We start from the raw sequence: 23,794 nt of genomic DNA, 5'->3' as shown, positions 1-23,794 counted from the left end.
AAATAAATTGTCCCAGTGTCCTCCGCAGGGTCCCAGACGAAGTGCAACTCAAAATTTTTAAATGGAAAGGGAGTCAACTTCCATATCATATGAAAGTTGGTGTTAAATAAAATAAGATAAATCAAGTCGCGGCCCTCTACGATAAGCCTGTGCAAAATAGCGGGGTGTCGAAATAACACAATCTTCATTACAAAGTCTATGACCACTCATATGAATCTGAAATTGTGGTATATATGTAAAAACAAAAACACGGATATGTCATTATTTCAAAAGTATAATGATTCAAAGTAAAAAGAATGTTCCAGGGTCTCTCGCAAGGTCCCAGACGGGTCCATCTCATAATGTTGAAATGGAAAGGAGTTCAAGTTGAGTATCGTATGAAAGCTTATGTTAATTGAAAGGAGAGGAAACAAGTCTCGACTCTTGATGATAAAGTCTATGGCCACTCTATTAATCTGAAACTGTGAGACAGGTGCAAAAACTAAACAAAAAGACAGGTAAAAATAAAAAAACTAGAATGTATCAAAGGAAATGATCCGCTGTCATTTTGCAATGCTTATCGACAATCGAGACTTGTCCAATATTCAATTCTGTATCATTTAACACGAGCTTTTACATGATGCGCTTATTTACTCCCCTTGGCATTTGAAACTTTTGAGTTGGACCCCGTCTTTGATCCTGCGGTTAAACCTGGGACATTTTTTTTCTTTCATACAATCTAGTTTTTTTGCCCCTGTCTCACCGTTTCAATTTAATAGGAGTAGCCATAGACTTTTCAATGACGCTTGTGTTTACATTTTGACCCACCGACATTTTGCACAGACTTACCGAGACTTGTTTCCTCTTCTTTCACTTAGCATGAGCTTTCATACGACACTCAAGGTGAATCCCTTTCCATTTCAACATTTTGAGTTGGACCCGTCTGGGACCCTGCGAGGGACCGTTTAACATTCTTTTTTACTTTGAGTCATTATACTTTTGAAATAATGACATATCTGTGTTTTTGTTTCTACACCTATCCCACCGTTTCAGATTCATGCGAGTAGCCATAGACTTTGTAATGAAGATTGTGTTGATATTTTGACCCCCTTCTATTTTGCACTGGCTTATCGGAATGCTTGAGACCTTTCCAATTTTGGTAAGCGGTTTTGATCTTACCTTGACCCAAACTTTGAGGAATTATATACATCACCCCCACTTTAAGGGTTCAGGTTCAAGTACATTCCTAGTAAGATATCTTTAGCGGGAGATGACATCAACTCGAAATGGGAAGTTATGAAACAGGAATTACAAATGCACCACATAGAAAGAGAAACGAGAACCCAATATAAACCGTGGATAAATGCAGAAATATTGGAAATGATGGAGGAAAAAAGACAGTTCAAGATAACAAACAAATAAGAGGAATACAGGTGCTGAAATATCCAAGCTGGAAGCATTTGAAATGCTGTTTTAGCGCAAAATGCTCTACATACGTTAGACCAAAAGTTAAAGAAATGAAGGCGTACTATACGCATCTAATGAAGGACGATAGATCATGAAGATAATAGGGAAGAGAAGAAACTGCATGCTTGGCCATCTTATTCGGTACTCCGATTGGTTCACAGTACTGATAGACGGAAAGACTGAAGGAAAACCAGGAAGAGCAAGACGATGGATATATCTACAGAACATACAGTTAAGAAGAAGACCTTATCAAAGTATAAAACAGTTCTCCCAAGGGGGAGAAAAGTTTTAAAATTTCAATGTTGCCAACCAACCTGTGGTTGAGGTAAACGAAAAGACTATCAATGGTACGTCGTATTTAAAACAAAAAAAGCAAATGTAATTATGGCATGCGCAATATACACTTGAAAAACGATGTGTGTGTGTGTGTGTGTGATTTAAAACTTTTGAGTTGGATTCCGTCTGAAACCCTGCGGGGGACCGTGTGATAATTTATTTTACTTTGATACGTTGTAATTTTAAGTCTTACTAGCTTTGCTGGGGCTAGTAATGTCTCATAATGCCTCCATACTTTTACTAGATGTGTATGCTTAATTTAATTGGAAGATGCAGCTGAGAATGAAGCAGTGCTACCTGCGCTCTTAAAACTGTACTTCTATTAATCTTTAGCAGTTTCGGTAAGTTCAGTAAATTTTCCTACCTTCAATTCTTCAGCAAATTCCGTACACGACGGAACGATATCAAAGCAAATTATAAGCTCTGCTTTAACCATTTTCATCGATAAACGATTGTCTTCGTCACTCAAAAGATACTTCATAACACTGATTACGCGTTCGATATAGCAGTTACTTGGAGGTGGCTAGTAAGAGGAAAAATCACCGGGCATTTAACGTCCAGTTTTGAGATCGTACCGGACACCGAACAAGAATGTCAGACCGAACAGTTCGGTAAAATACTGGACGGTTGGCAATCATATTTGCAGTACAACAATAAAATTTGTTTTTCTTGCTCATTTGCGATACAGTTTAAAACTTTCCTGAGACAGAATACACTTGCTTTACATAGCTCGTGCAAAGTGTGAGAAAAGCATGTAGATCTCTTATCTATATACATAGATGAGTTTTACTCATATATTGATAATATTAAAATTATTACCACACTAATAACATTAAACAGTATTAAAAGAGGAACGAGGAATGAAGTAGAACTCCTAAACTTAATGTGTTTTTTTTTGTCTATATATATGACAATATCCATAACGTTAAATAGGCGTCAACTGTCAGCACACGTTTATCCCAGTGCTTGAGTGGTGATATCTCTAGAAATTAGACATTTATTAAAGGAGGGAAAGAAAGCAATCGACATATATAAGATGAGTGCGCAAGTCGTACATATAGCCTGTTACCTAATTCAAAAATGAAAAGCTACTGCTAATACTATAAACACACAGCACTAGAGTCCTGAAGAAAGTAGTGAATGCGAGACAAGGAGAGATATTTGATGATAAACCAGCACAAAAGTCTAAACAATCCGCAATCACACCTCTACAAAACACGATTCAGGGAAAATAAAATAATTAGACGCAATTTCCATTTTAATCAGTTCCTGTGGAGAGAGTGTCGAGAATTATAACTCACAGATGATTACAGGTAAGTTCTAGACATAAAGTCTTGTGTAAAATAACTTGTATTTAGCATTCCTTCCTGTAGGAGATGTCAAATCTGGGTGGCTTTTCATAATCCGAGATGTGCCTCAACATATAAAAAGAAACTTAATAATGCTGTTGAAGTGTGAACCATGGATTTAATTCATCAATGGGAAAGTCAAATCTTAATGTGTACTGTTTGATGAATCTCCTAAAAAGTGATACTGTACAACGATTGCCCACATGAAATTAGAACTTAAAACCTTGAAGGAAAACACAGATAACCTTAGTAAATAATATAGAACGAAACACTATACAGCACATTTGCTGAATATGTATTTAAGAAAGTTAAGAAAATCTCATATGTAAGATAAAATTGTTTCACATTGAAACGCTGATTAATTTTTGTTTGATCTAGATGAAAAAACGCTCAATTCTATCAATCTTACCACATGCGGTTATATTGCATTCTTATTGAAGATTTTGTGCTTTTTTTATGATACATTACATATTGTGTAATCATATATTCATATATATATATATATATATATATATATATATATATATATATATACATACGTCTTCCCTATCAGTTCTACCTTTTAATATTCCGAAATTAGGAAGTGGTAATTCAGTAAATATTCATACAAATATTCATATTCTTCAATAAATATTCTATTTTTCTAACTCAAGTTTTCTAAGACTTTTTAAACCGTGACAGAATTTTCTTTTCCCCTGAAAATATCAAGGATTTTTTAAAAACTAACATACCTACCTAAGCATTGGCTTATACAACGTCAAAAAGAAAGCAAACATATTAAGTTTATTCAGGAATTTTATTCATTTTTATGTTAAAATCGTATTTCATCAAAAATTGGAAAAAATATCAAATTTAATTTTACCAAACAATATTAATGTTTAGGGGTATTCTCGAAATTTGATAATTAATGAGAGATCATTAAGATAAAATAAGATGTACGATTGTAGATGTATTATGATTTTACAAATTCATTTTTTAAACTTTTGAAACTATTCAGTTTAATTAATTTGTTGTTTTATTGCAACTGTTATTATTCGATTCAAAATTTACTATATGTTTTGCTAATTACAATTGTATGTGTGTTACCGAAAATTCAGTGTTATCTTTTCATTAATTATTTCAAGTATCACTTAATTCCGAATGCAACGTACGAAAATTTAAAGAAAACGTCTCATAATCTTTTCGGTTGTCATTTTAAAAATAATTTGGCAGCAAATTCCTTATTTTATTCTTTACTTTTTTGTTTCTTCTATGCAAAAAAAAAAACTTTACTACAGCTGTTCATTCACGCTAAGTACAGCTTTTCATTCACGTTACTATAAATAGTATAAATATACATTTCTATTATTGCTATGTAGCATGTAAAACTTGACCGCAGAAATTTAATTATGCGTAAAATTGAATTTTAATTAGTTTTATGCCTATTTCTCTTTAAACCCTGGAGAGAAAAGGTTCCACTCATTGTAATTAGTTCTATTATTAATTGCTACGTGTTATCGCTCATAAATTGCAAATGTTTCTAAGAAATAGAGATACATTAAAGGGAGAATATTATTGTAGCTAAAAATAATATGTAATTGTTATTGCTGATGTTTGCCCTGACACATGTGGAATGAACGTAGAAAATTTTCTCTTTCTGGTAACTGTACAATTTACTCAAAGGTAAATCCCATCTTATGAAAAATCAATAGGCCCTGGATGTGTCTCTATAAATCTATCCGAGAAAATAGCACATAACATCTCACCAGGCAACTAGTAAAATGTGCCCATTATATAGTAAATGTGCCCATGTATATTAAGAAGGTTTATAATTGTAGTACAACATTTTAATGAATTTCTTGGGGGTCACAGTGGCTCAGTGCCCTCTCCGCTGATCTAATGGCTAGCACGTGCGTCTTTGGTGGCTCCCGACTTCGATTCTTGGTAGGTCAGCTTTCGGAATATTAACTCTTCTCAGTGTTCGTGTCCCTGTCGTTATTGATTACTGGATAAATGGGTTAAACGAGTAAAACATAGTAATTAGATTCTTAAGTTACTGAGAAGAAAGTGGGCCAATGCTTACTTCTGAAGCGTGGAGTCCCTGGTTCTATCCTGGCCAGGTTAGTTTGTGGTGAACAAATTCGTGTCCGTGAATTTTCTTAAGGTACTCCCATTTCCTCCCAGTTTCTTATTCATTTATTCATTCATTTACCACCAATTCATTTATCACCATTCACTTGTTTTAATCATTGCCTTCCTTTACCTAAAGAGCATAATAGTGGGAGGTTAAACTCAAAGATTTGATTTAATTTTTTGTATGAATTCCTTGTTTATGATCAGTAAAGGAAAACTGTATATTTTCCTCAGTTTTGAAGTCATCTTCCGCGTTACCCAATGCATGGAATAGTTTTAAAATAATTTCATTGTGTTTAGTGTCCTGAAATTATATCAAAAGTGCATTTAAAAATATATCCAAAAATGAACACTTTTATCATTCTCATAAACTGTATTTCAAGTATCCTGAATTTACGGTCATTTTCCGTCTCATCCCATGAGCGGATATGTCTAAAAACAGTTTTGTTGGGTTTACAATTATCAAGTTAATACAGACATGCAATTAGAAAGTATTGAAACAAGCACATTATTACCAAAATTGTACTTCAAAAACCCCTGATTTTAGGTCATTTTTCTTATGATCCCATGGACAGATAAATGGTAAAATGGATCTGTTAGATTCAGCATTCTAAAATTAGTTCAGAAAGTAAAAGTAGAAAGCTATTCATCTCTGAGGACATTTACTCTTGACATAAGTAACATTTCAAAAACTCCAACTTTGAGGAAATTTTTCTAGTCACACAAGGGTAGATAAGTTAAAAACTAGTTTCTTTGGATTACTTTCTTCAGTCCACCTTTTCATTCATTTCTCATCATCACCGTCTCCTTTAACCTAGCCGGCATAAACGTGGGATGTAATACTTATAGATTTTATTTTCAAAGAGGTCATGAAATTACATTGCCTTCAATTGAATTTGAAACAGGAAATCTTGAATATAGAATCAATAGTTCTTTTCAATCAAGATTTGAACAGTTTAATTTTATAATCGTGAACAATGGAAGGCTTTTCTCATTACAATACATTGTTTTGTTTATTCTCCTGTCTACTTATTCCACACGATGCCTTTGTGATTTGCTTCTATTTTAAAACTTGTTACTTATTCTGTGGAAATACAATTCTCCAGTTCATCAATTATTTACTGATTCTAGATCAGGCTTACGACTCACTTAGGAGAGAACAATTGTAAACGTCTTTACAGAATTTGGAATACGGAAAAAGCTAATTAGATTGATTAAAAATGTTTGAACGAATCCCAAAGTAAAGTCCGGGTAGAAAAAGTTTTGTCCATACCTTTCTCGTCGAGAATGGCCTGAAACAAGGAGATACGTTGTCGCCATTATTATTCAACTTTGTTTTGGAGTATGCTATAACGAAAATCGAAGAAAGTAACTAGGGTATACAGTTGAATAGTATTCCCAAGGTTATGGCGTATGTTGACGATGTAAATTTAATACGGGATGATAGGAGAACAATAGATTGATATGCAGAGGTCCTACTAAACGCTTGGAGGGACATGGGTTTAGAAGTAAATGCAGAGAAAACTAAATACATGAAAGCTTGTCAAGATCGTAATACTGCAAATTATGGATGCGTTAAAATATCAAATAATATTTTTGATAAAGTGGATAATTTCACATATCTAGGATCAATATTAAGAGGCCAAAGCCATATTCACGAAGAAATTAAACTTCAACTAAAAGCAGAAAATTCGTGTTATTATTCAGTACAAAATCTCTTGTCGTCGCAAATTCTGTCGAGCAATTTGAAATTTAAAATGTGTAATACGATAATCTTGCTTACTGTTCTGCATAGTTGCGAAACACGGTCGCTTACTCTGGGGGAAGGACGTAGACTGAAAGTATCTGAGAACAAGATCCTGGGACGAATATTCGGACCAAAGAGGAACGGAAATGGTGAATGGCGGAAACTTCATAAAGGGAAACTGCATAATTTTTTAGGTTTACCCAACATTATTAGGGTCATCAATTCTAGGAGGATTAGGTGAACATGTCAAGTAGCGTGAATGGAAGGAAGTAGGAACGCTTTCAAAGTTTCAACTGGAAGGCCGATCGGAAAACGACCATTAGGGAGCTCTAGGCGCAGATGGGAGGATAATATTATGATGAATCTCGTAGAATTAGAAATACAAAGTAGAAACTAGATTTAGTTGACTAAAGATAGAAGTCAATGGAGAGCTTTAGTGAACCCGGTACTGAACCTTTGAGTTACATAGGCCATAGAGTTGGTTAGTTATTCTGATCACTGTTTGTCTGCATTAAATTTATTCTGTGTCGTAATACGATTAGAGAATGATATATTCAATTGTGATGAAGGAAGAAAAGTCTACAGGAAAAGTTCTGCTAATTCCTTTAACCCTTTTTCTCGAATTTGTTTTGACACAGCAAGCTGTACAGCTCGGATTTATTTTGAGATATACCCAGTACTTGAGTCGGCCAACACAAATACTCGTAGCCCCGATTTGGTTGGCTTCTGTGGGTTGTAGCACTTAAAAACTTTTCTCCCTTTGAACTCCACTGTACTTTCATCAATGCTTACATTTTGTCCTGGCACAAAAAAATCCGTAAACTTGTCAAGATGTTCAAGATGAAAAGTGATCTTGTAATGTTTGGTTTAGGATTTAGATCCATATTTAGTTTTACACCCAAAAATGCCTTCAGTTCAGATGTCATGTCATGCCAAATGGACCAAATGGACCTTTTTGTAGTGGCATTTTTATCTCAGATTTAGCATAACTGTTTGTTTCATTTGTAATTTCCTCAAGCAAAGTTTCACTAAAAAATAATTGGAAAAATTCAATTTCTGTAGTTGGCCTTCCAACAACTGGTGGTATATACCCGGAATTTGCTGTGAAGGGTATTTTTGGAAAATCTGCATCATTATTACCATAGGGAGTCCAATTGTCCATTGTCAACACATCACCTGTCACTTGGTCATCATTTTCATTCGAATCGGAAGATTTATCACCACTACTTTCTTCACTCAAACTATCATTATCTAAATATTCGCTACCACTATCGCTGAAATCGGTATCTTAAGCTTTGAAAACACCTTGCGTATCTTCGTCTCTCACAAACCCAGCTATCTTTGGTCTTTGTTTACATTTGTATATCGCTTTTAATTTGTTGAAAACTGGCAGGAACAGCCGAGTAAGGAGTTGAATAGAAGGCCAAAAGATGGCAGAAGTTGTCGACTAAATCATACAAGCGGGGCTCTGTCGACATGCAAATAATTAAAGCGTCAACATTAGTGCGGGGTAGCCCCGACATACGAGCGGAAAGGAAAATCTCGAATGTCGGGGATCTCGCCGCATTCGAGGGGAAAGGGTTAAGCCGTGCTGTATGAAATTATTATTATTATTTTACGGCCGGCAATTATTTTTTTTTAAAGAAGTTTAGAACAGTTCTGAAGTAGAGTCCAAAAAGACGCGTAACCGCCTGCAGGAAACGTAAGGAAATAAAGAATGCAATATTTCAAGTTTAATTTAATTTTCTTGTCAATAAATACATATGAGAAAAATATCTGTAAATTTAGATGGGATAATTAGTAAAACAAAACAAGTACTTAACCGAAATAGAAACAACGTCTCTGACTGTTTAATTAAAGCAATGGTTGCTATATGGAGTGAAGTAGGAACCCAATGGCAGTTGTGGATCTCATTAAGCAATGAATCTACATAAGAAGAAACGATCCATGATAACCTATTTGCTTTACCCAACAGCAACGGAAACCAACTAGTCTTGTTGTGTTCGTTGAGGAAGTTTGTTGGAGTTTAGCTGCTGCATATAATGGTGATTATTAGATTAATTACGTATGCTGTTCAAAGCTTCGGGTAGCAAAGATTGCAATATACAGTAGTAAAAAAGTATGTTAACATACTAAACATTTCAAAGCAGCAGCTATTTTAGAAGTACAACTTCATAATTTCTAATTATGTCTTCCATATCATCTTAATGTATTTTTTATGTTGACAATATTTTCATGTTAATCATTGACAGTTGCATCAGAGAAGGATGTATCTCTGCAATCACAGAAGCATATGGATTCTTTCAGGACTACCATTCACATCAACTCTAACTAAACAAAATGTGCTTGTCTTGTCAACTTATTGCATACTATGTTGAAACATATTTACATTTTTAAATATCTGCGAAGTTCTCTACGATACTACCTACGTATCACCCCAGAGTTATTGCATGCGTTTTCCATTCCAATAAGTTTAATATCAACTCTTTAGTTCGGTCCAATAAAGAGAGATTTGTTTAGCAGTTGAATAATTAATGAATTTTCAGAAATCTTTCCTCAGATTCTTAACAGGAAGAATTTAGAATTTTTGCTAGAAGTGTCAGTTCATTGGCTTCTGTCAAACATTTGCAAAGCTAACAAGAAAATATTAATTCCTGACCTTTACATATTCTGGGATTAATTGTCGAGAGCCAATATGGGTGAAGATGTTGAAGTTACAATACGTTTACTTAAAACACATCATAGTTCATAAGAACAGGATACGCTTTTAAGACAAAAATTGTTGGCACCATAAATATTATTTATCGATACATTAATGGTGTATTCGCAGTGAGAATAAGCAAAAGATGCTTGCTACCTTCAGGAGAATTAAATGTAGCTCTTTTTTTTTTCAATTAGTCTCAAACCGGCTATTAATGATTATTGTAAAAACACAAGAAAAATATATCATGATTCATGAAGAACTTTACAAAATTCATTGCAGAACATGTTTTGGTTGTTAGAAACAAGGATCCATTGAGCAAAGACGACCTTAAACGAAAGATGAGATTTACGGATAGTGTTGCAGAGACATTAGTTTCTAATCGATCTTGTTACACTTAAGTTTACACTTATGTTTTAAGTTCACACGTTAAGCTTCCACTGACAGACGTAGTGTCTTAGAAATCGCAACGCTCTGTGTCTCATGCGTCAATCTTCAGATTCTGCATCAGAATATACTTAGTTCTTGTTAATGAATATAAGTCGCCTGTTAGTAGGCAGAAATCATTTCTCAATGAAGAACATTATTTCCTTAATAATAATAATAATACTAATACTAATACTAATACTAATACTAATAATAATAATAATAATAATAATAATAATAATAATAATAATAATAATAATAATATATTTATTTTAGTGCCATGAACAGCCAGATAGCAAAAATACAGCACTTAGTCATAGAACTAAGGGTTATAACACACATCTTATATTCCTTTTAATATTAACAATACATTTGTTTCGACGACAGGAGGTCATTGTCTATCTCATAATATAAACATAATTTTATTACTTGTATCTTGTCTGGATAAACATAATTACTTCATTATTCATTAAAATAGTTAAGTCAATTTTCTTAAAATTGTCCTTAAAATAAGGATATCGTCATACATACATATATACTATATAAAACATACATACCTATTAAAATCTATACGTCTGTTCAATAAATACAATTATCCCGATAATATATTAAAAGAACTTGTCAGTTTTCTTAACATTATAGAATTTTTATTCATGGGAACCATTTCCGATGATGCTTTTCTAAGGTTATATGTTGGTACCCTTATACCTATATTATGTAGGCAGTATTCACTACTATATCTATTATCTAAAATTTTCTGAATAAAGTTTTTCTCTATCATTTTTCTTCTTACATGTAATTCTTGGAACCCCCAGTATTCGTTCCAGTAATCATAGCTATGAGAGTAGTAATCTTTTTTCTTATTTCTACACAATAGCCTAATGAAACATTTTTGAACCGATTCAATTTTGCTACATAATGTTGTGGATATATTATTCCATATAATTTCACCAAATTCTAATCTGGGTCTTACAAGTACCTTAAATAGATAGACATATGTGTTTGCATTTTTAAACTCAGGCCACTGTCTAAATACCAACCCTATAGTCTTTCGTGTTCTATGTACTATGTCATTAATATGATAATTGAATTTCATATTCATGTCAAATGTTATGCCTAAATCTTTAATCTTTTCAACTTTCTGCAGCGATATTCCATTTATGACATATTTGCTAACATAGTATTGTGTCTTATTGGTATATGAAATAAATTTAGTTTTATCACAGTTTATTTTCAGTTGATTATTTTTACACCATATACTAATACTATCCAAGTCTTTTTGGAGTAAGTAGTTATCGTATTCACTATTCACTATTCTAAATAACTTCAAATCGTCCGCATATAATAATATATTTGAGAATTTAACCTTTTTCGTCAGGTCATTAATAAATAATGAAAAAAGAAGTGGTCCTAAAGGAGATCCCTGAGGTATACCATTCTTTATGCAGCCATTACTGGAAGTTATATGACCAATTTTCACTCTATATTCTCTGTTTGATAAATAACTTTGGAACCATCGAATATACTGAGAAGATAGACCAACATTGGATAATTTACGAACTAGAAGTCCATGTTCTATAGAATCGAAAGCCTTTGACATATCAATATATATAGTGTCAACCTCTAGTCTGTTTTTAAGAGCTAAGTACGTAAAATGTGTAAAATGTACAAGATTCGTAACAATTTATCTGCCTTTATAAAACCCATGCTGAAATTCAGTTAGTCTATTTTTTACATTAAAGTATATATGGTTGTGTATTATTATTTCAAATATCTTACTAAATGCATTAACTAATGTGATTGGCCTATAATTTTTCATATTGCTTCTATCTTCTGTTTTATGTACAGGTACAATATATACTTGTTTCCATGTCGATGGAAACTCTCCACATCTAAGTGATTCATTGAATATATTTGCTAGAATGGATGATAACTCAGTACCACATGCTTTTATTATATAGTACGGTATGTTATCTGGACCAGGAGAGGTACTTCCATTAATCTGTTTAATTGCACTAAGGACATCCGATTCAGAAATATTAAGTATATTAATTATATCTCCGCTACGATTCCATGTCAGAAGGGCCCGGACAGAAGGGCGAGGACAGAAAGGCCCGAGTCAAAACGGCCCCGCGTCAAAAGAGCATCAGTCAAAACGGCCCGCGTCAAAACGGCCCGGGTCAAAAGGGCCTGCGTCAAAAGGGCCCCGGTCAAAAGGGCCCTGCGTCAAAAGGGCCCCGCGTCAAAAGGGCCCCGTGTCAAAAGGGCCCGTGTCAAAAAGGCCTCGGTCAAAAGGGCCGCGCGTCAAAACGGCCCCGCGTCAAAAGGGCCCGGGACAAAAGGGCCCCGCGTCAAAAGGGCCCTGCGTCAAAAGAGCCCGGGTCAAAGTGCTCCGCGTCAAAAGAGCCCCGGTCAAAAGGGCCCTACGATAAAAGGGCCCGGGTCAAAAGGGCACCGCAACAAAAGGGCCTGAGTCTATAGGGCCTCCCCTCAAAACGGCCCCGCGAGAAAACGGCCTGAGTCAAAAGAGCCTCATGTCAAAAGGGTCCCGCGAAAAAGGGCTTGAGTGGAAAGAGCCCGGGTAGAGATAGTCCCACTGCCAGAAAGCCTGAAATCAAAACAGAAGTGGAAATCAAAGATGCACGAGTGGATAGTGCCACCTTAGTAAGTAGAAGTGATTGTCTAATAGAAGGAAGAATATCAGTGGTTATTAGAGACAAAAAGGAAACTTGAATGGTGATCTTAATTTTGTTTGGTTGCTGTTTGTTCTGCAACAATCCCTATCGCTTAAGTCATTTCTCGATGAAAGTTTGCTTTCAACCGCGTCTCTCTGAGTTTGTAGACGTGGAAGACCCGGGTTTGATTCCCGGCGGGATCTCATGTCGTTCGAATTCCACGTTAATCAGTAGGTCCACATCTCATACAGCCTCGCTGCTGAAAGGGATGCTAAATTGAAAATCATATCATATCATATCTCTAAGTTTGTATTCTCGAGACCTAGCCCAATCAGACTATCTATTAATGACTGTTCCCTTAGTTCTAAAATTCAACTTCTGCCCCTGAATCAAAGTAGAAAAATACGTATTATATTAATAATATTATCTTGAAAACGTTTCTTTAATTTTGGTGTAAGAACATACATGTGGATCTCCATACAGGGTTAGTCAAAAGTATTGGGACAGAACAATAATAACGACATGCGTGGACGGGGGAAAATCAAATGTTGCAATTGGTGTTATTGCAAAAACTGCATTGGCTTGGAGTGTGGTCACCATGGAAGCCATTTTGAATTACACTATATTGCGGGTCGTACATTTTTTAATGGAAAAGGTTATGATCTTACACTTCAGTTTAGGCTTTATATTTCCCCAAATGTGAAGGTGAACTCATTTTTGACACATTACCATTTGTTTATGAGACAGGGTGTTTGACATATGTATCTAATAGAAAAAAGTATCATGGCAGGGCAGTAACAGAGACAAATGGACAAAGGAAAAGTAAATGTTACAGGTTGGTATTGGTGTTAAAACTGTGTTAAATGATCATGGCACCCAACTTGAATTCCGCATATTATATACCATAAAATATTTCCAAATAGACAGGGGTACTTGTGTCACATAAATTTAGGCTAGAATCTTGCTACAAACGATAATCTGAATTAGGGATGCGCAAGAGACAAGATTTGAGGCTGTCTCGTCTCAAAAATGTACTGTAAATGTGATGTCTTGACTCGAAAAATGTGCAAGGAAAAGTAAATGTTACAGGTTGGTATTGGTGTTAAAACTGTGTTAAATGATCATGGCACCCAACTTGAATTCCGCATATTATATACCATAAAATATTTCCAAATAGACAGGGGTACTTGTGTCACATAAATTTAGGCTAGAATCTTGCTACAAACGATAATCTGAATTAAGGATGCGCAAGAGACAAGATTTGAGGCTGTCTCGTCTCAAAAATGTACTGTAAATGTGATGTCTTGTCTCGAAAAATGTGCATTTTTCTATTGGAAGAGCTGTGTCTCGACTCGGATATTCTCAGGAAAATTCTGTCTCGACTCGTCTCGTGCGCATCCCTTACTGAGTCGACTTTTGACCGATCTCTATTCATTTACGCGATAGTGTGTGCTAAGTTTGACATTTGTTTCTAGTAGAAGAAAGTGTTTAGACAGGTAACTAATAAATAGTACTTCATTGTGTTCTTAACGTTTCTGTTCGTTTGCTTACGTTTGTAAAATATTGAGAAGTTACCACGTATGTATAACATATTTTAATAGTAAGTATATTTGTGATTAATTGTTACTTTATGACTATAAAGCAATAGAATGCTTTTAATGTGCAGTTTCAAATATTTGGTAGAGCTCAACAACGTCGTTCAAATAGTAGTGGGTGATAACGATGTTTCTTCTGGTCAGTGTATTGTACCATGTAGAGTTAATACGGGAAGGATATAATGGTAGAATTGCTAGAAAGAAACCATGTATTACCCAAATTAAGAAATATAAGATACTTAAATTTTCTAGAGCTTTTGAAAATAAACCCAAAAACTGGTGGGAATGTTTTTATCGACGAATTTAAGTTAAACCTGCATGAATATGATGGTAGAATAATAGTGTTTCGACAAGTAAATACAGAAATAAATGTCAAGAACTTCCAGCCTGCTTTAAAATACAGAAGAAATATATCTTAACGTTCTTAGAAAGACTTCTAATTTTATCAAGATATTGATCCCAAACAAAGTATATGTTGTAAAGAAAAGATTGCTTTAAAACTGCCCAAAAGTTCGCTAAACCCCACCACACAGTACCGGCTTTAATCCCATTGAGAATCTTTGGAGCGAATCGCAACGTAAGGTCAATATATACGAGTTACGGTGAAAGAAGGTTTAAGAAAAGCATTACGTACAGATTGGAACAATATTTCCCCACACTACACCAGGAAAATTGTAACAACGATGCCGAAATGATTAAAGAAAGTTAAATCATTGTGTGTTTGCTATTAAATACTAACTGTATTAACTTGGAGGGATAAAATAATTTTAGAGGACATTTTATAGTAGTTTTTTAATAATATCTGAATATTTATGTGATCAACAGTGTCCACATCCCCATTCAATGTAGTTTTTGCAACCACACACACTTGAAACATTTGCTTTTCCTCCGCCACATTATTATTTTATTGTCCTGATACTTTTGTCTACTACACACTAATGTCAAACATAGAACACTTTTCTCGTAATAGAATGAGGATTGGTAAAGAATGAATCATATTCTCGTTTGTAGGAAAATTCAATCCTAAATTGATGTGCTAAACATACTCCTTTCCATTTAAAAATATTATGTGATATCCAATATGGCGAATCTAGGATGGCTGTCATTATGTCCACGCCCTCACTCAGTGTAGTTTTCGCATCAACCTGCAGCCTTTTACTTTTCTACGTCTACGTGTCTCTTTGCCTGTCCAGATACTTTAGTCTACTAGATACAAATGTCAAACGTAGCACCCTATCTCGCAAACGAATGAAGATAGATTTTAAAAAATGAGTTCTTCATCTCATCAAAAAATGAGTGGGAACATTCTAGCCTAAATTGATGTGTCAAACCCACCTCTTTCCATTCATAAGATATTGTGTGATATCAAATAGAGCAGAATCCACCACCTGCAATATTTACTTTACTTCCGTCCACGCGTATCGTTATTACTGGTCTGTCGTAACATTTTTACTAACCCTATATTTTTTCCACATGTATGTTCTTTCAAAACAAATAAACAGGTATGTCCACGTAATATTTTTCATCTAATAAGTATTTTTATACTTCTGAAGTTTTGCAGGCTATATCTCAGATTTCTTGACATGGGGCCTTTTTGTTAGGGGCCCTTTTGACCGGGGCCCTTCTGACCAGGGTCCTTTTGATTCAGGCCCTTATGACTGGAGCCCTTTTGACTAAGGCCTTTCTGTCCTCGCGCTTTTGTTCGGGCCCTTCTGACGTGACACCGGTTATAGGATAGGAAGAGATCATATACAGAGGTACAACAGTTATTTAATGCTACATTTTCCGACCATAACCCAATTTCGAAGTCAACTGCCTAAGAGACCATTGAATGTTTTGCAGAAAGGTACCTCATGCGATCAGGAAGGCCGAAACAATGTAGCAATTTGGCAGTTTCTTTTAATTTACAATCTTTTGTGGAAATTCCGCATTCATTGATAACCAGAGTTGCTAACAAGCTAGGTGTTTCCCAGAGTTCAGCGCAATGAATTTTTGTACACTATGCTCTTTATATAAAGTCATTCTGAAGTATGATTAGTACCATACTAAGGAGTTCGATTAACGTATGTTAATTGCAGTAGTCAAACCTTTAGTATGACGCTAATCATACATCAAAACGACTCTGCATAAGGCGGTATAAGTTTAAACCCTAGGAGAATGCGTTTAGTGCATGAAATAACGGAAGACGACTTTGATCACCGCATTGAGTTTTGCGAAGTAATGATATGAAATATCGATGACAACAATATTGTCGTAAATGACATGGTATTCTCTGGTAACTTTCAGACTGTCAGTTTAACGTCCCACATTATGCCCTTTAGGATGACGATGATTAAAGCAAGTGAATGATGATGAAAGAACGGGTGAAATCAAAAGGAAACGAGGGTACCCCGGGAAAACTCACCTATACAATATTGTCCACCACAACCTTACTTGGCCGGGAATCGTACCAGTAGTCCTACACACCAGAGCTAAGCGTTCTACCACTGAACCACCGTGCCCCTCCCTCCGGTATTCTTTGATGAAGTGATATTTACCTTATATGGTCTGGTGAACCGAAAAAATTATGACTATTGGAGCGATGAAAACCCACATTGATGGGATGTTATTTCAAAGAACAGAAGTGCAGAAACTACTGACAGAAATAAACTACATTCTTAATTAGAAATATTACGAATGATATAAGAGATATGTTAAATTAAAAGTAGGAATGCAAAATATTTTTGAATACGAAATGTGATTTAATTAGGAATACAGCTGGTAAATAATAATATTGGACTACAAAGGTATTCAGAAGTCTTGCTAGAGGAAATATAAATATAAAGCCTTACAGTAAGATAAAAAGAGTGAAAAAAAGACATTACTAACAAAAATTATTTTTGAGATAAACATATTACATTTACTATATTTGAAAAGTACTTACCTAACATGAATCCTTAGAAAGAAAAATCTTCATATCTTGTCGATTAAATTGGGTCTAAAAGGGCCAGTGTCACTTTTTGGCAAAAAAAATGAGATGTTCGTCAAATTTTAATGCCTATAAATGGATATTTTCTTTTGCAAGAAAAGCAAATGTTAATATGAATAGTATATATACTCCAAACTACTTCGTGTTGACATTAGCCCTTTTAGTCCCAAGTCGCAGATATATAGAGTATGTGAACTTACATTGAAAAAGTCTGGCTACTTTAATCTGTTTTGAAATTCTTCCAACTTATATTGGACATAAGTTTATTATCATTTTTGCTTAACTTTCCAAATGCCAAATACGATTGACATTTGTCTCAAACTGCTTGCGTGGATTGCAAATTAAAATTGTGAACCAAGCCACGAAGATAGTTCTCTAAAGGTCTTTGAGCATACTCCTGTACAATAGTACGTACTCGACTTGCAGTTACTCTGTATTTTTTTCTGCCGGTGGTCAATACTTGTCTAGCAACTTCTATTAATTTGATCAACAGAGTGCTCGTTTAACCGTGTATATTCGACAATAACCGTTTACGATAAGATAAAATTCGTTGCGCCATAAATTTTATAATAAAATTACGCGCATCTCTTTACTTTATTCCATAGTTCTACCATATTTACTTTTTAATATTCGCCGACAGTTGCCATCGAAATTCATACAGTTATACGCAAAATAATAATAATAATAATAATCATAATAACAATAATAAATAATAAATAATAATAATAATAATAATAATAATAATAATAATAACAGAATTACAATATCAATTACATAAACAATACCTTCGAATAAAGAAAAAATAACTGTCACGCTGTGATTCGAACCCGAGTCACTGAAATGGCAGTCCTCTGCTTTCACACTTGATACAAAGATAAGAAAATAAACTAGTAGCTATGTTACATAAACATAGCACACACTATTTCTACACGTGTTGATGCAATTCAAAAATGCGAAAATAATGTCTTCCGGCTTTTCTTCTTTAGAAATTAGAAGTCACGGTGAGGAAGAATTGTAGTAATATAAATCGGGACCAGTTAAAAACAATGAGGTAGCCTCATCTTGAAGAACGCTTCGCGATATTTTCCTCATTGACGAAGGTCTATATCACTTGTTTTTGAATTAAAGAAGGACACCTCGAGTAAGTCATTGTGACACTCATAAGGAACATCTCCTTATACGAGTATTAGTACGAGTATTTTATGTATAGTCTTACATGCAATGCTTTTAACTAGCTAATAGTTTAGGCGGAAGATGAAGTGACGAGGTGGGTAAGTTTTTAGCGCATTGAACTTATATTCGGCGGACCCGCGTTCAAATCCCGCTCATTTTTTAACTTTTTCAAATGTTTCAATTTCAATTTCAATACATACTCAGTGTGACAACCAAGATTTTCTCTCCTCCAGAAAGACAAAAATATTGGAATGAGGAGAATTGGAGGTCTCTCAATGAAGGCAATCATTTACTAACTTATTTCCAGCAGTTGTTTAGATTTGATATTTTCGTCTACTTTCAAGCATTTTCTGATTTATGTGTGATCAGTGTTTTTATTTCTTTGAATATACAGTATATAGTGAAATAATACATTACATACACAACAATATTGAGATTAACATATGATGTTCATTGGACAACACGCTCTAAACCAGAGAGGTTCATCCCAGAATGGAGAAATGTTTCGTGCGTCATCTACTCACAATTTTACTTGCATAAAGACTGGATTCAGTGCTACCAACTGTTGTCAGTGCCGAGAAAAGTTACGTGTAAATTGGGTTGCATCTGTCCAGGCGTTCTCACAACTGCAAATTACCTGGACCCCAAGTTATGGAATTAGAGGACTTAGGGTGGAGAGACTTTTGTTGTTGGGTGTACATAGATTTTCCTAACACGAGTAACACTATCTCCTATTGTTCTAAAATATTCCAAGTAATTTTTCCTCTTTCTCTTTCTTTCCTTCTTTCCTTTTATTTCTTACTCCCGAATTTTGCGCCACCTTACTTCGGCAGCCAGGGTCGTTGCCCCGCTCACCCGCACCATGACACGGCACTGATCAATACCTACCTGCAACACTTTTCTCTGTTCACATGAATCGTAACTGGGCTGTCGTAATAACTTTGACTAACACTGTATACAGATCCATATGTACGTTCTTTCAACACAAAGCAGGTGGTGTCCACTGAATACTTTTAATCTAATAAGCATTTTTATATTTCTCATGCCTTTCACGCTATATCTCAGGCTTTTTTGACGTGAGGCCCTTTGATCTCGGGGTCCTTTTGACTCGGGGTCCCTTTTGGCTCAGGGCCTTTTTGACTCGCGCCCTTTGGCCGGGGACCCTTTTGACCCGGCATCTTTGGACGCAGGGCTCTTTTGACTCGGGCCCTTATGAGCGAGGCCCTTTTGACGCGGGGCCCTTTTGACTCGGGCCCTTTTGACGCGGGGCCCTTTTGACTCGGGCCCTTATGACCGAGGCCCTTTTGACGCGGAGCCCTTTTGACTCGGGCCATACTGACGTGGAGCCCTTTTGACCTGGGCCCTTTTGACGCGGGGCCCTTCTGACGTGGGGCCCTTTTGACTCGGGCCCTTATGACCGGGGCCCTTTTGACGCGGGGCCGTTTTGACTCGGGCCTTTTTGTCCTCGCCCTTTTGTCCGGGCCCTTCTGACGTGACACCCTCCGCTACAAATTGGTAATGTAGAATACATGTTATGACCATTTACATGACATAGTCCCAAATTAAATTTATCACTGAACATGTCTTTAAACAGCTCCACAACATCAGTCTGTGCAGTAGCTACTGTATCATTATATTTCATTTCATTAGGTAATTTTTTGTCATCTGAGTTTTTAAATACTTTCCAGAAGACCTTATTGTCACTAACAGTGCTGTTTTCTAAACTAAGATAATAGGCCTTTCTCGCTTCTAGATATTTCTTTTTTACAATTTTACGTAATGTAGAATACCTTTGGTACCACATACTGTCATTGGTTTGTCTTGCTTTGACGAAACATTTTGTTTTCTTATTTATTAAAGTTTTCAGTTCCCTATTCATCCAGGGGTCTTTAAACTTGGGTTTATTAATGACTACTTTGTTAGGTACATAAATATCTAGAACATTATATATATTATCATAGAAACTGTAGGTCATAGTGTTAATATCACTTGTATCTACATTCAATTCATTCATTGCCTTGATACCCTGATATACACCTAAGAAGTCAGCATTCTTAAAATCAAAAACTTTGTTTGGTTACATATATTTTCTTGATTGTTATTATTACTTTTAATTATTTCCCATTCAAAAACAAAAGGTGGATGGAAGCGGTCAATTTTTATTAAAGGTGGGACATCATACACAATGGAACTATTATCCATGTTAGTTAGCAACAGGTCAAGAACTTTATCTTTCCTATTAGGATCATAGACCTATTCAATTGTTTTAGATTAAGTACATTACTTAGTTCAATTACTTTGTCAGCTTTTTTCATAGTGTAATAGTTACATGTTGTTATAGTTCCAGTAGCCCAATCTATTCCACCTACATTAAATTCACCTAAAACTATAAGGTTACAATTTCTTGTTACTAGAAAAGTGGTTAACCATTCACAATAGTTAATAAAATTCTTCAATGGAAAGTCAGGGGGAATATAATGCAAGCACAATAATAATGGCTTGTTGTTAGGGATTAAAACTTTAACTATAATAATGTCAAGAATATCATCTGGGGGAGTTATAATTTCATATGCATATTCCTTTTTTATGATAACTATACAGTCCCCACCCTTAGTCTTGTTTACTAGTGCCAAGTTTCTATCTTTACGTATAGTATTGTAATTATTTGATAATTGTACAAAGTGTTGATTCGTTTCTTTCAACCAAGTTTCAGTGATACAATAAATATCAAAGTCATTACAATTTACTTCATCTATAAATACCTTCTCTTTAGTATTAACTCCATTAGCATTTTGATAATATAATCGCAAGTGTGTCATACTTATTTTATACTAGTTTATGCTATTTATTTACCTTTACTATCCACCTTCTCAGCTCTAACTTCATGGCACGCAATTTCTTCCTTTAGTCGACCCATAAATTTAGTAAATAAGACACCATCTGGCCAGACATCCGGATTATAGACACAATCAAAATCATTTTCTTCTACAGCTACATAAAACGAGGAATAACTACTGTGTTTTTTTTTAACTGTACACATTTAGTAACATTAACATTAGCACTTTCCTTCACAAATGCAGAAAGATCTTTACACGAAACACTAGGATCGAGTCTCGTCACAAACAGTGGAGACGTACGAGGACCTTTTTTGTTTACTTTCAATTTGCCCGTGGCGTTCTTTCCTTGCATTAAAGCATTACGATTCCTGTTGTCAGAGTCAGATAAGGTTGTAGTTTTTGTTCCACTCGGCAGTTCTTGGTTGTTTCGCCTTAGGCGTTTGGTTATCAGCTTCCATTCACCAACACTTGTTTCCTGTTGTAAACCGTTAGAAGGTGCTTCATTGTCCTTGACCATGACATTCATAGAATCACCTTGTACCTTTTTATGATCAGAGGGTATTGAACTATTTATCACTTCAGCAAATGTACGAGCTTTATTATTAGCTGATAGCAACTCATTTAATTTTATATTTTCTTGTTTCATCGATATCAGTTCAGCCTTCAAGGAATCATATTTTTCACTAATATCACTTAACATAACTAAAACCTCACATAGCTTATTTTTCACTTCGACACAACAAGTAGAGCAGTTCTGTTCTTTATGGCTTAAAAACGAATCTGATTTCTCTTCTATATCTTCAGCTTCACTTACCTCAGCATCGGAATTCACATTTTGATCTTCTTTTCGAGATCCAAACTGCTTCGTTGTGGTCGGAGTAATGGTTACATTCTCATCTCTATTCCTAATGCAATTCTGACACTTATACGTTGATTTACCACTGTAGAAGTACATGTCATATTCAATACGTCCAAATTTTAGACAGTTCTTTACATGGAATCTAATTTTACATAAACAACATGCTGATATTAGTTGTTTACCGAAAAATGGTCTGAGGCATAGACCACATGTTTCTTCAGTCGGCGCCATCTTGAATAATAATAATAATAATAATAATAACTGTTAATTTACTTACACTATGAAACCCTAATGTATTGGGAGACCCGGAAAACTTCACCCCAGCAAATTCAATAACTCTTGTACATAATCAGCCAGAATGATACTTTATTTTTGCACATTAAATGAAGAAAGTGGGAGAATAGGGGAGAAACCCAAGAAATCTCACGCACACGGTGTTTATTACCAGAAATCCCACTTGGCGCGAGCTGGGATCGAACTACGGACCCCATGCACCAGAGCCGAAGACTCTACCACTGAGCTACTGCAGTTCACTACAGATTCGTCTTTATTTATTTATATGTATTATGTTATACAATGCTATTACACATTGTAATGTATACTAATTAAATTGACAATACAAACATGAAAAAAATTAAAGAAAGGGTAAAGGCAGAGTGTTAGTGTCAGTGAGTTTGGTGATTCGATCCCACCTCTGGAAAGTTTTTTTTTTAACCTATTTATTTATTTAGTTTTGGAGATATATTTCTCAGAAACAGATATAGAGCGTTGATGAGTAGTAGCGGACAGTAGGCGGCGGATCACTGGCAGTATTATAAAAATGTAATTTCGTTTTAATTCCTCCAACAGGAATTGACGACATCCACCATTTCGTCTTTTGAGGTCCGTCAGCTATTCGGTGAAGTACTGCTAATGGTGTTATCGATATTTAAAAATCTAACACTTTAACAAGATGATTAAAATAGTGAGACTATCATGAAGCTAGTTTCCAATCAAGATTCCAAGCTGATGAATATGTGAAGTAGTAGTACACACAATAAAACACTATATCCGAATTCTGAGTAACCTTGTTACCACGAGCCTCTGTATATATAGTCCCATATCTGTCTTTCGTTTTAATGTCATTTGGCTACCTACTGAAATTGCACATACACAATATACAATATTTCTACCTTAGGACACTATCCTCTTTGTGCAGATATTTCTGTTTTTGGAAACTGTTTGTTTACAAAAATGTCTTTCTCGCCATTTATTCTTAAGTAAGATTCCCTTTATAGGCTTATTATCTACAATTGGTTTCTTATCTGGATTAATCTTATACGAGAATGCTTAAAAAATAAACTTCTCTCTTCGATTATTGAGGACACAAAATATTTGGAAGTACCAACGACCAAATTATCATCTATAATATATAGAGCAGTCAGTCATAGCTACATAAAGACTCATTTTTTTTAAGTAGAAGTTTATAGGCAGGACCATTCGAAAAAAGAAAACCAGATTATAATCTATAATGCACAAACACCAAAGGGAAACTTCCAGCGAAATAAATTAATTTATTATTTAATATATA

At 34.9% G+C, this 23,794-nt stretch overlaps 1 protein-coding gene across 1 annotated transcript in view; it reads right to left on the bottom strand.

Annotated features, from left to right (window-relative positions):
• LOC145661925 (uncharacterized) overlaps nucleotides 1–22,455 on the bottom strand; it is a 160,524-nt gene extending 138,069 nt beyond the window's left edge. Inside the window, exons 1-2 of the mRNA XM_081727274.1 lie at nucleotides 21,565–22,455; nucleotides 2,147–2,305 (exon numbers count right to left, since the gene is read on the bottom strand). Coding sequence (XP_081583400.1) covers nucleotides 2,147–2,305; nucleotides 21,565–22,455 — 1,050 coding nt within the window. The remainder of the gene's footprint in view (nucleotides 1–2,146; nucleotides 2,306–21,564) is intronic.
• Nucleotides 22,456–23,794: the final 1,339 nt, after the last annotated feature.

Source organism: Thermobia domestica, chromosome 10 (assembly GCF_964235325.1).
Source record: "Thermobia domestica chromosome 10, izTheDome1.hap1.1, whole genome shotgun sequence".
Classification (NCBI taxonomy): domain Eukaryota; kingdom Metazoa; phylum Arthropoda; class Insecta; order Zygentoma; family Lepismatidae; genus Thermobia; species Thermobia domestica.
Note: the sequence above shows the minus strand (reverse complement) of the source record. Positions and strands in the feature narration are given on the sequence as shown.